Raw genomic sequence first — 14534 nt, forward strand, 5'->3', positions numbered from 1 at the left:
GCGCTACTCCTCCAGGCCGGGAGGAACGCGGCGATGCGGCAGCGGCGGCGACGTCGTCCGCGAAGTGCCCATTTCCGAAATGGTCACGTACCGGCTGTACGTCACGTGGATACCGATCTTTAAAGCCGCACGCTCCCGATCTCCTCCCGGTCCTCGGGGCTGCGATCTCTCGCGCATTATGCCGGCTCGTCCTCCTCTGGGCGTCTATTATCTTTGGCGTGCCGCTCGTTCATCTTTTTCATCGTGACTATGATCGATGGCGAAAGCGCCCTGCTTCCGCGACGTTTATATCTGACTGCGTGAAAATTACATTCGTTATATGATTTGATACCGCAAACCACCCGAAGTCCTGAGGTCGTCGTCGTGACTCGGGGTATTATCGGAGTTTAACGCCTTCTGACTCTGGGGGTGAGGTCTGTTGGAACGGTCCCAAAATTGATCATACATATCAGTTTAAATGAAATAAAACAACCTCGAATGTAGTTCAAGAAAGGCAACATAAACATGAATCTCATACTCTTCTCCATTTTATTTACCTCGACGAAAGTTCTTTAAGAACTCCAGGAATCATTTCAATCGCGCAGTGATGATTCGTCGTACGTTCAGATTTCTTTTCATAAAAAATAATACAGGTCTGAAAGGAGTTACACATGCTCGTCATACCGGAGTTTAATTAAGTTTTTGCTTATTGCGTTCGACGCATCGTAGATTCATCAACGGCGGAGAAGTCGTCATAGAAAATGTCGAGGTTTCCCGTTCGCCGTTAATTTTAATTAGACCCTTATTTTTCACGCGGCGATACCGTAATGACTGAACTCTCGCGAGACCTTTCGCGCGCGTGATTTTCCCAGAATACCGGTTCTCGCGACGCGGTAAAAACACGGGGTCGACTCCGCTGTACATAGGTAGCGAGGCGCGGATCACGTCGACGTGGACTCGTGGAGAGGAGAACGGCGTGATTGCGCCTTATTAGGGATGAGCCCGACGAGTCCGAACGATGGGGAAGCGACGATTGTCTGACTGACGGAGGAGCATCGTCCTCTATTCCGCGATCCACCCGGACGGGATCCGCGATATGAGGCACCGACCAATTAGGGGCATCGCGATTCTCAAACTCGTTTTAACGAACCGTACTCGCTGCCGTCCCTTGTATTCGTGATGGGTTCAGACCGAGATTTCGTAATAAAGATGAATCCTCGCGAACTCTCGTGATGTTTTATATTCCGATACATTTCATTACGATGGTCTGATATTCCCGACGTTGTAGTCTATTTTATCCTTCTAATGTGACTAACGAAAGACTAAAAGTTTTAGCAGAAATTCTCCGCTCACTATTCTTGTACGTAATTTTATGTCATATTGCTTAACCAAAATACACGATTAAGTTGACGTGCAACTTGTACATTTCGTATATTCAGAATAAAAGACTTTTGTATTGTTACTAGATTTTATATTGAACGATCGAAGTTCATAAATGTGTACGTGATAAATTGCGAGTTGCAATACGAAAAGAAGGACAGAATTAATTAGTGTTAAACACAGTTGTAGCTGTATATATAGATCTAGCGATATAAAAAATTAATTTTTATGAGAGCGAGAGAAAGGGGACGTCTTTTCAATCTTTCTAAAATTCCGCACCCGTGCTATTTTCAGTTGTCACTCGAACGAACGTCTATTCCTGCGCGATTTTGTCTCCTGCTCGGCCGGCACCAGCGGCGGCAGACTCGCGCGATGGCTGCAACCGGACAGCTTCGTGGATCCCACTCAATGCGAGGCGTTATATTCACGAGAAGAAATGAGATGCGGATGGCCAGCCATCGTCACCGTACTCACGAGAGATCAATACGGCGAAGTGGTGCACGTGCCCGGATTGAAGGTATTTCTCCTTCTCGGATATCGCGATGCGAAGCACGCGGCATCGGGTGAAGTTCTAAGATATATGTCGAGAACGCAAATCATCTCTTTACAGATCGAAGTCAAAGCGGTGCCGATCGACAAGACGGATATCACGGACTCCGACCAGAGTAGAAAGATCCGTCGTGTCTCCCAACCGGACCCCATGACATTTGGCGGTCACCCGCAACCATCCTTGGACGTTCCGTACGAGGTGACCATCAACAACAAAATGTGCTTCTACGCCATTACCATCATGAAGGCCTATCAGAATTACTCGTTCGAGGAACTGAGATTCATGTCACCCGCCGTGAAGAGGTCGAGCGAGAGTATGCTGGTCAGGCCTAACGGCGATGGAAGTTACAGCGCTACGTGGACCCCATCCTCCGTCGGATGGTACTCGCTGATGATTACGGTGGATGGTTACAACATGGAGGATGTGCGTAGTAGATCATTTATCTCCCGAGAATACTCGTGATATTCAGGGCTAGACGGAATTCAATTCTAATTTCTGCTTTTGTAGTCGGAAATAAGCTTTTGAAATTAAAATAGGCTTTAGGTAGACTAATTCAATTCCGCTTTATTTAGAATTACAAAGTCGAGGTGAAGGAACCTCCGCAAGGCATGCAACCACCCACTCAGAACATTGTTAAAAAGCCTCAGCTTCAGCCGAGCAGACTCAGAAAATTCGTAGCGAAGAACAGCGCCGGCTTGAGAATACGAGCCCATCCGTCGCTGCAAAGCGAACAGATTGGATTCGTCTCGGTTAACGGCACTATAGCTTTCGTTGATGAGGTAATACCATTAACAAGCTTTAATTACTGACGCTTTAATATTGAATTTATTTTAAAGCTTGCTCTAAGGACGAACAAATAAAACATTTTCGTTAAAATCGAAGATATCGGGAAGCAAAATCGGAAAAAATATTTTGTATATTCTTATCTTGTACAATTTCCATTTAAATTATTTCTCTACACATTTTTAAGACGAATTTAATGTTCAAGTGTTTAAGATAATAAATTCTTTCTGCTTTCGTCTGGCTAGATTCATAATGACGATGGTGTCTGGTTGCGATTAAACGCAGAGACGATCAAGGAATACTGTAATAGTAGTCATCTTGAGGCCTGGTGCTTACAATACAATCAACATTTAGGAAAAACTCTGCTTCTCCCTGTGGAGGAACCAAAATCCATTTTGGATCAAGTCATCAAGGAGACTATTTTGCGGAAACGTCCTGACACTAGCGATGAGTACGTAAGAAATGTCTCATTTGTCATCCATTTTCGACCATTTCCTAATTTAATGCTTGCAGCAAGAGAAAAACGGTAACTTTCGACGCCGGAAGAAGTATGATAGTCGTGAAATGTGGGGCTTCCGGACACAACATTAGAAGCAAACCGAGCTTGAAAGGCGCGCCGATCGGAATGTTAGCGCTTGGAAATACCGTGACAGTTCAAGAATATGTAAGTTGATCTATTACTGTTAAGTACCCGCATCTCTCCTTTTATATGGCACTTCGTGATTCATCTCTTACAGTGCGTAAATCACGAAGGAACTTGGGTGCGCATCGATGATGATTCAGTGGCGAAATATTGCTTCGATAAGGGTCGAGGCGTAGAGGCATGGTCGCTTGCGATTAATAAACAGACCAGCGTAATTTATATGAAACTCGAGCAGGAGTTAGAAAACGATCCGATTGAGAAGAAGCCGATGATACCGGACCCGGCCCTATCACCAAGTAATAAAGGTTTTGATTTTTCCGTACCTTCCGTTAGTCATGAAGGCTTCAACTTTACCACGCAAAATTACACACCAGATACGGCGGAATCTATTGATGGTTGCAACACAAACCCATTTGTTTTTGGCTCGTACAATCAACACGACTCCCCAGGTATACATATCATCGTAAAAAGAAATCCAATTAAATAACTTGTTGCATTCAAACACTTTTTAAATGTATGTGCTTTAGGGAGCGAACGCTTCACACCAGAAAAAGCTGATGGCACGCCAAAGTTCCCGAAACCTCACTCCAAGGAAAGAGTAGCGAAGGAACGGGAAAGAGAAGGTGGCGGAGGAAAATTTAGTGCTCTTCAAAAATGGCTGAGAGGGGATGACAAATGTCATAGAGAGAAAAGAAGTTCTCCGGGCAGGTATTTATTCGCATGTGTATTCTTCTGAAAAGTTTTTAATATTTCAATCTTCAATGGAGTGCAATTTTTTCAAGTTAAAGGATTTATTTATGCAGTTTTTTTTGAATTTTAAAAATTTCTTTTGAGTTTCATACATGAACTTCGAGATTATCGATTTTTTCGTGCATAAAAGTTAAGTCATATTGCTTCTTCTTATCATAAATTGCAAATTCTTAAATTTTTTAAATTAAAAATTTCCTATTAATATACGAGTATCCATCTTAGCATGTATTATTAATGATTTTCAGAGATTTTTCTGAATTCATGGGCGTATCTGTGAAGGAGTTGGTAAAAGCGATGGGAGAGAGCCGCGCAAATGGCAATGGAGCGACACCGCCAGAAACTCCGCGGCGAATGTCAAGAAGTTCTTCGCCAAAGAATCCCCAAGGTGGGTCACCAAGATTTTACAGCCCTTCTTCCAGTCCAGTCCCAATACCCGGTACGTATGTGTTACTTGCATTGCGTTGAATACGTGTGATCATCATTTCTCTATCAAACTCTCTCTGATTTATTTCTATAATTCATTTCTAACATTATACGTCCGTGTGTGTACTTTTGTATAATTTGGCATTACAATCGCTTTGAAAATGAAATTATTTCAGAAGCTGTGAGAACGGATGCTGATACTTGTAAGATAATATTTTATGTATTCACGTATTTTTTCTCTATTGTGTATTAGAATAAAGACATAATATTTGATATAGTAATATTATAATAAAATATACGATAGATAATAGAACAATTTTAGACAATTATATTAACTATGATATTGAATACGCTCTATATGGATTAGTTAAAACAAATTAGTCATGTTGATCTTAGCTGGGTCCAGTCGACAGCCAGCTGTTTCTGGCAATTGCCTCTTCCCTCCTGCTGTTAACGCACCAGGTACTCGCTGCTATCCTATTGAATTACCGTACTGGAGTTGTAAGATATCGAATAGTGCACAATTTCTGTATCTTCGGAGATTTCTTGTAATTATCACCATTTACTTTACATATAGGATTGATGGCACGATAGAATTCACTTTGTATTGATCAGTGAATATTACGATATCGTATTATGCATGCGCGATAACGTAGTTGTAATCGGAATGGCACGCGACATCGTTTCGTTCTTTGCACACGCATGATACGACTGATTACATACGCACAAAGTAAACTCTTTATTGCGCAATCCGAGAATGTGATAAAGCTTTGCGATTAAGATATACTCGACACAACATAAATATACTACAATTAATCAAAATTATTAGGTGGGAGAAGCGCGATAGGAGGGGGAGAGAGTATGAGTAGCAGCCCTGTACTCTGCGGCTCCCCCCGAAGTGTCGGCCTCTCCCCGTTAGGTAAGATCACTAATACACGCTAATTCACCCTATCCCAGTTTACAATACATTGAGATTTATACTACAAACAGTTATAGTACAAGCTGTAAGATTCCATATTGCTATTATTTTTACACTTTAATACATATCAAGATACATATTACATATCCTTTGAAACTTTTAATTTTCAACACGTTCGCACGAAGAGTCTGCACGATTTAAACTCTTTGAATGAATTGTAATAAGCGAATGTTGTAAATGTCTTGCTCTGTCACTACCAGTAAGGTGAGAAACCGATATCCTTGCCATCTGAATTAAATATCCGAAATATGTATCTTCCGAAAATTGTGCAACTTGATTGTTAATACATTATTGTTGTTTTTCTTTTAAAGTGTCAGGAGGGATGGTTGACAGCATAACGTCGCAACGTCGCGGCTCAACGCAAAGCGATACAAGTGCCTTGGTTAGCAGCCTGACGAGAGATCCATCACAGTCACCGAGCGGTATTAGCACTACTGCCAATACGCGTGATCTATCACCGAGTCCAAGTTGCAGTTCTTTACATATGAGATCTGAGGGCAGCATAGCTAGTCCGCCCGACACTCCCAAGAAGGAATGTGCTGTAAGTAATGTAGCGTAAAAGCCTTCTTTCCGATAAGCTTAAACGCTTATCTTTCTCGATAGAAAAGACACGTGAGAAGACTTTCATATATAATAGCGTCTATAGAATTATATAAAGAATTGAGAAGTATATTGTTTCTTAAAGGATTCGCAAGAAAGTCCGCGCAAGGTATCTCAAGCGCAAACGCAGACAAGCCCCGAGAGCGCTACGACGGCTATGAAGGGTCATTTCAACATCGGTTCATCCGGAGTAAAGGACGAGCGACACTCGCCGAAAATGAACAGGAGAGATCACATGAAAGCCGTGAAAACGAGAGCAAAACGTGCCATGTCACCCGCCAACGCTCAACAGAGTCCTAGTCCTAATCGTACTCTAAATTTATGTAAAGACAAGGTGAAAGAAGCGATCAGTCCTTCCGTGGCGGAGTGCCTGAGAGCTGTTTTCGCTGCGTTTTTGTGGCACGAGGGAATTGTACACGATGCCATGGCTTGCGCTAGTTTCCTTAAGTTTCACCCTAGTTTACCGAAACAGGGTGCACTGGTCGTAACCAGGCAAACCATGGTGCAATCCAGCGATAAACAGCAACAGGAGCAAAAAGCACGTCAGAGACACTCCGTCGAGGTGACGAACGCCGGGAATTATTTGCACATTCAGCCCAGCACGTTGGAGACTCTCACGCGTTCAGCCGCAAATGCTAATGCCAATAGAAGTAGGAAAAAGCAGGAGATCACGATCAAAGAAGAAATTCAGGCGAGTACGGGCAAGCTTAGTTCCCTGCCTGAATTTCATACGGTCGCAGTACTACCACCGGCGTTAAAGAGCCTAGTTTTTCTATGGGAAGAACTCAGTACTAATTGCCTGCAAGCCATCGAACAACAATCAATTCTGCCCAGTCCCATATCGCAGATACAAACGATAAAGCTGGCGAAACGACCGATCCCGGAGAAACGTCCTAGAGAGGAGAAAGTGAAAGAACGTGAGAAGAAAGGCAGCCGGAAGAAGAAGGAATGGAAGCCTATCGGCAGAGCAAACGCGTCTGAGGTTTTAGCGGGAATTGAACGCGAGACTATCTGTGAACTTTGTGGCTTGATGTTCCCACATCCAGTCACTTATCATATGAAGATGATGCATCCAGGCTGCGGCTGGCACGCGGGCGGAAAAGGATACAACAGTGGCGGAAATTATTGCGTGGGGTGGGCAGGCAATTGCGGCGATGGCGGGGTCGGTGGTAGCTCGTGGTATCTAATCTGTGACACGTGTAGAGATAAATATCTGAAAGCTAGAAAGAGTAAGTTTGCGAAGAAATTTGTCAGCGGGATTTCCAAAAGAAAGAACGGCACGAGCAAAGTCTTATCTCCGATTAATAGTCCCGGCGGAAACGAAACTCACATAATTATGAAGAACAATGCGATGTTTCTGTTGGATCTGGCTAGCGCTTCTGGCTTTAATATCCCTAAACAACAGAGACGACCGTCACAGACTTTATCGTCCGTAGCTGAGAATTATAGTCCTCCCGAGGCAACAGGACCATTTCCGCCAACTGGACCATTTCAATGTTTGCAAGCCTTAGGTGTTCATCACTCGCAGAGTCACGACGAAAGGTATTACGAAGAAACTCTGAGACGTGAAAATGGACAACAAAATAATTATGAAGGAAACAGCGGCACGTTTAACAATACAAACGGCAGGGTAAAGAAATATTCTTCTTTTTTTCTATTTATAATAATCGGCATCGCTTTAATTATCATCATCTTACTTGCAGCCATTATCAGAATATCCAACGAGTGATAGTGATAATGAAAGCGGCAAAAATCGTAGCACGTTTCATAGATCGGTATCTATGTCTACCGGTGCACCTTGGGCCAGAAATAGTAACGATGGTAGAGTCGTTATGATGAGGAAACGAAATAACAGCAGTAGCGAAATGAATAACGGTACGATTTTACTTTAAATGATAATTACAAATAAGCCGGAGATAATTTTTTCCTGAATAAATATTGATAATGTATTTTGTTACTTTTCAGAGGCGGGTTCTTCGCTTCTATGTTATCCATCCGCTGCACTGCAGAAACTAGTGCCATCAATGGATCAATCTGCTATAGTATCCACTAGTCAAACCGAAGTAGCGAGTAACGATCGGATAGAGATTCTCATGAGACCTGTAATGTTGTTCGTTCTTCAACAGCACAACTTGCAACATCTGCAGCTTGCGATGAAGCAAGCGTTGCGCCGTGCCGCCTGTCGAGTTTACGCGATGCAGGCGTTAAATTGGCTTTTGAGAAGCGTGACGCAACCAATTTGTTTGCACGACTTACTTTGGTGGTTCGTCTCGTCTCTTACACCGGTTGTTCCTTCTGACAGTACAGATGCGAACGATGATGATAACCGAACAGAGAAGAAGGAAGATCACGTAAGTGATATATTTTTAATAAGAATTTATTTGTTAATGTAAACGAATATGATATTTAATATTATAATATACTTTAATTTGTAGGATATGATTGGTGTCAGCGAGCATCCTCTAAGTGATTTAGTAATAGCCGGAGAGTCCGTACATCCGCTACCTATTGTGTTTCATACTTTACTGCAAACAATTGCGGATTTAATGCTATTACCACCACTTGGTAAGTTGCTTCAGCAAATTAAAAAAAATATTTAATAAATATACTATAATAATATTAATTTATAGGATCTCCGTTACAACAAGCTGCGATTCGATGTTGGGGTATTCGATTTACGCCAGCAGATCATATGTTTCTACATAGAAGTCACGTATTTAGCAACATCAGTAAAATTCTCTCACGATCCGAAGAAGAAGAAGATGTTACGATGAGTATGCACGAGAGCCATCAGTCGACAGTTTCACAACAGATAAGCAGTTGGGTAGAAGCTTTGAAAGACTTAACGTCCAGCGTTGAGATCAAAGCCTCTAGTAGACAAGCCATGATTGGTAGCCTAACAGACAATTCAACAGAAACATTTTGGGAATCTGGAGACGAAGATCGTAATAAAACTAAAGTGATTACAATTCTCTGTGGCGCTCACTCTTTACCCAGGATGTTGTATGTACACATCGATAATTGCCGCGATTTAACAGTAAGTTCTTTTTTTTCCCCATAAAACTGACGTGCTTTTGTCAAATAATATTTGTCTAATTTGAAATTTATTCACAAGCATAAAGTATCCAGCGTAACTTTCCTGTCTGGTGTCAACCCCGACGAGATGATAAAATTAAGATCTGTAGAGATCGAAAGTAGATCAGCTGGTTGGATTAATTGCCCCATCACTGGTAATATAAAAAAATTATAGTTATTAATGTAATAAGATGAACATTATTCAAAATTCAAACATGAACATATTCAAAGAAGATGTATCTTTCAAGAATGCTAATTCTGTCCCTCTATATGCAGTATGCAATAATATAATTTTCTTAGGATTGTAAAATTTTTTTCACAGATCAACGCCATATAGTTGTGGGTATGGAACTAAAGGGCCCAGATAACTCTCTGAGAGTTCGTCAAATCAGAATGCTGGGCGAGATTGAAGGAGGATCTCTGAAAGTAGGAAAACAGCTAAGCGCACAGACTATTCAACAAAGAAATTGCGAGGCAGAAACTTTGAAGGTGTTTCGACTAATCACATCTCAGGTGACTAGACATGATTTCTCGTAATTTACCTTTCATTGTAACATTTTCTGCAATGTCGCGTTGCGTATTACAGGTGTTTGGTAAACTTATACAAGGAGAAAAGCAACAACAGATGGAACCGACGGAAGGTGCTAATGAGGATTTGGAGGACAGTAACGATCTCCGGGAGCATATGGTTGGAATATTGTTCAGCAGAAGCAATTTAACACATTTGCAGAAACAAGTGTGTACTCATATCGTGCAAGCGATTAGAAAGGAGACTATACGCTTGAGAGAAGAATGGGAGACACTTTTATGTTCGCCGACGCCCGCTAATAGCGTGTTGAGCGACAATAGTGATCTTCCAAAAGCGGCCGATACTTATTGCTTCGAAATGCTTTCTATGGTTCTTGCTCTAAGCGGTAGTTCTGTAGGACAATATTACTTATCGCATCAGACTGGGTTATTAAAAGATTTACTGAGCTTATTGCACACCGGATCGGCAAGGGTGCAACGTCAAGTATGTTTTATTAGCGTTGTAAAATTAAATGTGAGGTTTGAAATAATTTTCGCTACAATATATTGTTTTATATTTTTCAGGTAACATCTCTCTTACGACGAATATTGCCCGAAATTAAACCTGAAACACTAGCGAACGTTATAAACGTCGAACGACTGCCGCCTACTGATTTCAGCATCGTATCCGCAGCGAATAGCGGTTTTACTCATGCTTCGGAATTCGACGAACATTCCGCCGGGATTCTCGATGTATTTTTAAGCTGTATTGCGAAAGCATTAACTGTGCAAGTCAAAGTAAAAGGAAAGGAAAACAACGGAAAAGCGCTTCAAACTGTTTCGTTAGCTACCAGCATTCATCCGAAAAGTTATGTTGGAACGAGATGGTGGTTACGGGGCTGCATGACGCGTAAGCTGGCCGAAGTGATAATTCAACTTTTGAAGGACATGGCATCGGTGAGTATCACGATTGGTTCGTTTTGTAATACTTAAACTAATGTCTTCTTCTTTATATTAGGGTAAGTTATCGGACGAATGGGCATCTGTAACGAAAGCGGCTATAGCGGAAAATATCCTAAACTTAACTAGACTGGACGAGAAAAGTCGCGATCCTACTGAATGCCTTCGATCTCCGACGTTATGGTTAGCACTCGCTTCTCTGTGCGTTTTGAATTCGGAACACGTAGAAAGATTGTCGTCTGGTCAATGGAGCGGTTCTGAAGGACAACCACTGCCACCTCGGGTAAAATTATCATTGCATTTTCAAACTACCATGTACAGTGTAAGAGTAACTAACTTTGTTTTTTTTTTATAGCCAACGTGTAGTAATCACGATGATGACGAAACCACGGCCATTATTCAATGTAACGTCTGCGGTAATTTGTGCGCGGAATGCGATAGAATTCTACACCTTCACAGAAGAACGAGAACGCATCTCAGACAAGTGTGTAAGGAGGAAGAAGAAGCGATACGGGTGGATCTCCACGAAGGTTGTGGACGAACGAAGCTCTTCTGGATCTTGGCTTTGGCAGATAGCAGGACGCTGAAGGCACTGATAGAATTTCGCGACGGCGCGCCCAGGAAGCCGGTTGGCGCCACTACTGGTATTTGTCGATTTTGCGGTACCACGGGAAACACGGGGTTACTAGCAATAGGCAACATTTGCGCCGATCACGATTGCCAGGAACACGCGAAAAACGCGTGTAACATGGTCCACCCTTGCGGTCACATTTGTGGGGGTGTTAGAAATGAGAGAACTTGCCTGCCTTGTCTCCATCGTTGCTTACCAGGGACCGATTTGAAACAGGACGCCGATGACATGTGCATGATTTGCTTCACCGAGGCCCTGTCTTGCGCACCGGCGATTCAGTTGCAGTGCGGCCACGTGTTCCATCTGCATTGTTGCCGACACGTCCTGATGAAGCGTTGGGTGGGACCACGAATCACATTCGGCTTCTCTCTGTGTCCGATCTGCAAAATACCGATGGATCATCCGACATTGTCCGAACAATTGGCAACTGTGAAGGAGCTCTACGAAGACGTACGAAGGAAGGCGTTAATGCGCTTGGAATACGAAGGCTTGCACAAGTAATATCTTCTCGTCAATACTTGACATCATAAGATCGACGTGATATATAATTGTATTGAAATTATTTCGTTTTTCCGCAGGGCCGAAGGAGCTTTCGCACCTGGCGGTCGTTATCAAGACCCCGCTGCTTACGCGATGGAACGGTATGCGTATTACGTGTGCTACAAGTGTCAGAAGGCTTACTACGGTGGCGAGGCACGCTGCGACGCACAGTTAGGTGGAGAATCGTTCGACCCTGCCGAACTAGTATGCGGCGGTTGTAGCGACGTGGCAAGGGCACAGATGTGCCCGAAACACGGGGCAGACTTCCTCGAGTATAAATGCCGATATTGCTGTTCAGTGGCGGTATTCTTCTGCTTCGGAACCACGCACTTCTGCAAGCCCTGCCACGATGACTTTCAGCGTGTTACCACTATTCCGAAGAGTGAGCTGCCTATGTGTCCCGCTGGTACGTAAAATACGCTTTTCTGATTCTCATAACGGTAATTATTTTCCAAACGTATAACACTGATTTTTTCTTTCGAAGGTCCCAAAGCTAAGCAACTGGAAGGGGACGAATGTCCACTGCATGTGAAACATCCACCGACTGGAGAAGAGTTTGCTCTAGGTTGCGGCATTTGCCGCAACGCGCACACGTTCTAAGCTTCCAGTGCTGTTTTGTGATTTTTCATAAAATTTGGAATTGACGCAAATTACAGTAGGATATTAGAATGAAACGCATCCCTTTAATACGGTGATAAGTCTACGACGCGAGAGGATATACCTGTTAAGTAATGAATAAGCCGTTTCTATCTCCGTAAATTTAGTAATTTAGCTATTGACGGTAGACAGAAGTACGCGTAAGCTTGTGTATCAAACTTTCTTATGCAAATCAAGAAGCAAGTTTGGATTGTACGTCACATGCACGATATAATAGAGATATCCATATACAATTATGACTTTTAAGTATTTTACTTCGTAAAATAATGTAATTCTCTGTACTATTTATAAGAAATGATTGAATATTTAGTACCGATAAATGATACTCGGATGAGAATTATTGTATGTAAAGGAAATGTATATTTAAGAACTTATGCTACTCTAAATATCATTTAAATAATAGAAACGGGTGATGATGATAGATAAAATCAGGTTACATAATTTATATATACATATATATATTATTAACATATAATTGTATACATTATATATACAATATATATAATTATACATACATACATATATATATATATGTATATATGCGTATATATATACAAATAATTATATATATAATTCTATATAATTATATACATATATATAAAATCCTTTATGTCTGGATGCATCTCGATAAAGCAGTTGACAAGTCACTCTAATAATTGCATTTCGCGATTTTCATTTGTTTTTATACTTTTTCAACAGTCGCGTGTATGTATATTATTGTATATGTACACGCACTTAATATTATTCCTATTACTCGCTCGATGCTCATAATATTTCAAATACATTATTTCCGCAAATAACTGTGTTTAATGGTCGTGTATATGAATGTTGCGTGCGCACGTCGTTTGTTACTATTTACGCTCTAAGCTTAGAAGCTTGTAAGAATCAAATGACAATTGCGAGTGTCATTTTGCCGATACGTTCCGAGATTTATACTATTTATTTATTATTATCGTACACAGAACTTGGAAACCTCGCTATATTTTGCGTTTCACCAATAATCCCCTCTCAAATGAACCGACGTGATACATGTTACGCGCATTAGTTGTTGTTATTTATGTTCTAAATGTATAAGAAAACATTAAATGGCGAAGAATCAAACGGGTCGTTTTATTTCGCATCGCGAGACTTCCACTATCGGTGACTATAATAATTAGAATTAGCGTTAGACGAGATTACAGTATACTTTGCAATTCTGGCAACGCAGAACAGCAATAGTGTAAGATTCTTGCAATATAACCAAATGTTATACTATTGCTACAATATTATTAGAATATTCTGTGTTGGCTGGGAATGTAGAGACAAAAAGATTGAAACTGAAATGTCCTAGCTTTAACTTTGCAAAATCAATCGCGCTATCATATTGCATTTTCGCGATAAATTCAGCGATTAAATTATTAAATAATAATGTTTTGTAAATGGATAGATATATATATTTTCTTTTATTAGTTGACATGTGAAGAGAGAAATGAGAGCTTGCGATGAGTTATGTAGTCAGAGATATTGCTGTAAGCAATTTCTGTTGAATTGAAGTTTTATGATTATTATATATAATATTTATATTGCATTTCCATGATAAATTCGATCAAGCATTGACTTAATCGGAAATTAACTTATCAATACGTTGTACTATTTTGTTAATGGATAGAAATATTAATCTCGTTATTTCATACGTGGGAAAGGAGATTACAGATTAGGGACGAATTACACAGTTTGAAATTTCGCTGTTCAGTAATTTCTGCCGGTTGAGTTTGAATTAATCGGATTACAATTATTGTGTAATACTACCGTATTCGTTTAAAATGCAAATTACGGAATATCTGCAAGAATAGAAAAGATTCTCACACAATCGTTCCATCGTTGTTTCCGCACACGGACGAGTTGGAAAATTCACGGATTCACGCGTCCCACCCGGCCATCGGCCGTCGACCGCCGACGGTCGCGGCGGCCCGCGGCGGCGATCGATCCAAGATGGCGGCGACGCGCGGGCGCCATCGCGCGGCAGTGCGCCGCGAGCGGTCTCCGCGGAACGTGTAACGTGTGTGTGTGTGCGCGCGATCTTGACGTTTTTCGCCTC

At 41.6% G+C, this 14534-nt stretch overlaps 1 protein-coding gene across 10 annotated transcripts in view; it reads left to right on the top strand.

Annotated features, from left to right (window-relative positions):
* Hiw (MYC binding protein highwire) overlaps positions 1-13558 on the top strand; it is a 175329-nt gene extending 161771 nt beyond the window's left edge. Inside the window, exons 17-41 of one of the 10 annotated variants that reach the window (XM_071778807.1) lie at positions 1654-1876; positions 1970-2332; positions 2482-2688; positions 2938-3143; positions 3206-3356; positions 3430-3784; positions 3863-4043; positions 4331-4521; positions 4685-4711; positions 4905-4970; positions 5338-5427; positions 5799-6028; positions 6173-7717; positions 7791-7962; positions 8053-8438; positions 8523-8652; positions 8718-9124; positions 9203-9317; positions 9485-9675; positions 9749-10174; positions 10255-10626; positions 10688-10912; positions 10985-11757; positions 11839-12206; positions 12285-13558. In XM_071778807.1, coding sequence (XP_071634908.1) covers positions 1654-1876; positions 1970-2332; positions 2482-2688; positions 2938-3143; positions 3206-3356; positions 3430-3784; positions 3863-4043; positions 4331-4521; positions 4685-4711; positions 4905-4970; positions 5338-5427; positions 5799-6028; positions 6173-7717; positions 7791-7962; positions 8053-8438; positions 8523-8652; positions 8718-9124; positions 9203-9317; positions 9485-9675; positions 9749-10174; positions 10255-10626; positions 10688-10912; positions 10985-11757; positions 11839-12206; positions 12285-12400 — 7516 coding nt within the window. In that variant the 3' untranslated portion in view covers positions 12401-13558. The remainder of the gene's footprint in view (positions 1-1653; positions 1877-1969; positions 2333-2481; positions 2689-2937; positions 3144-3205; positions 3357-3429; positions 3785-3862; positions 4044-4330; positions 4522-4684; positions 4712-4904; positions 4971-5337; positions 5428-5798; positions 6029-6172; positions 7718-7790; positions 7963-8052; positions 8439-8522; positions 8653-8717; positions 9125-9202; positions 9318-9484; positions 9676-9748; positions 10175-10254; positions 10627-10687; positions 10913-10984; positions 11758-11838; positions 12207-12284) is intronic. The other 9 variants (XM_071778808.1, XM_071778811.1, XM_071778812.1 and 6 more) reach the window with 9 other exon arrangements.
* The last annotated feature ends 976 nt before the right edge of the window (positions 13559-14534 follow it).

The sequence above is a fragment of the Temnothorax longispinosus genome, chromosome 5, assembly GCF_030848805.1.
Source record: "Temnothorax longispinosus isolate EJ_2023e chromosome 5, Tlon_JGU_v1, whole genome shotgun sequence".
Classification (NCBI taxonomy): domain Eukaryota; kingdom Metazoa; phylum Arthropoda; class Insecta; order Hymenoptera; family Formicidae; genus Temnothorax; species Temnothorax longispinosus.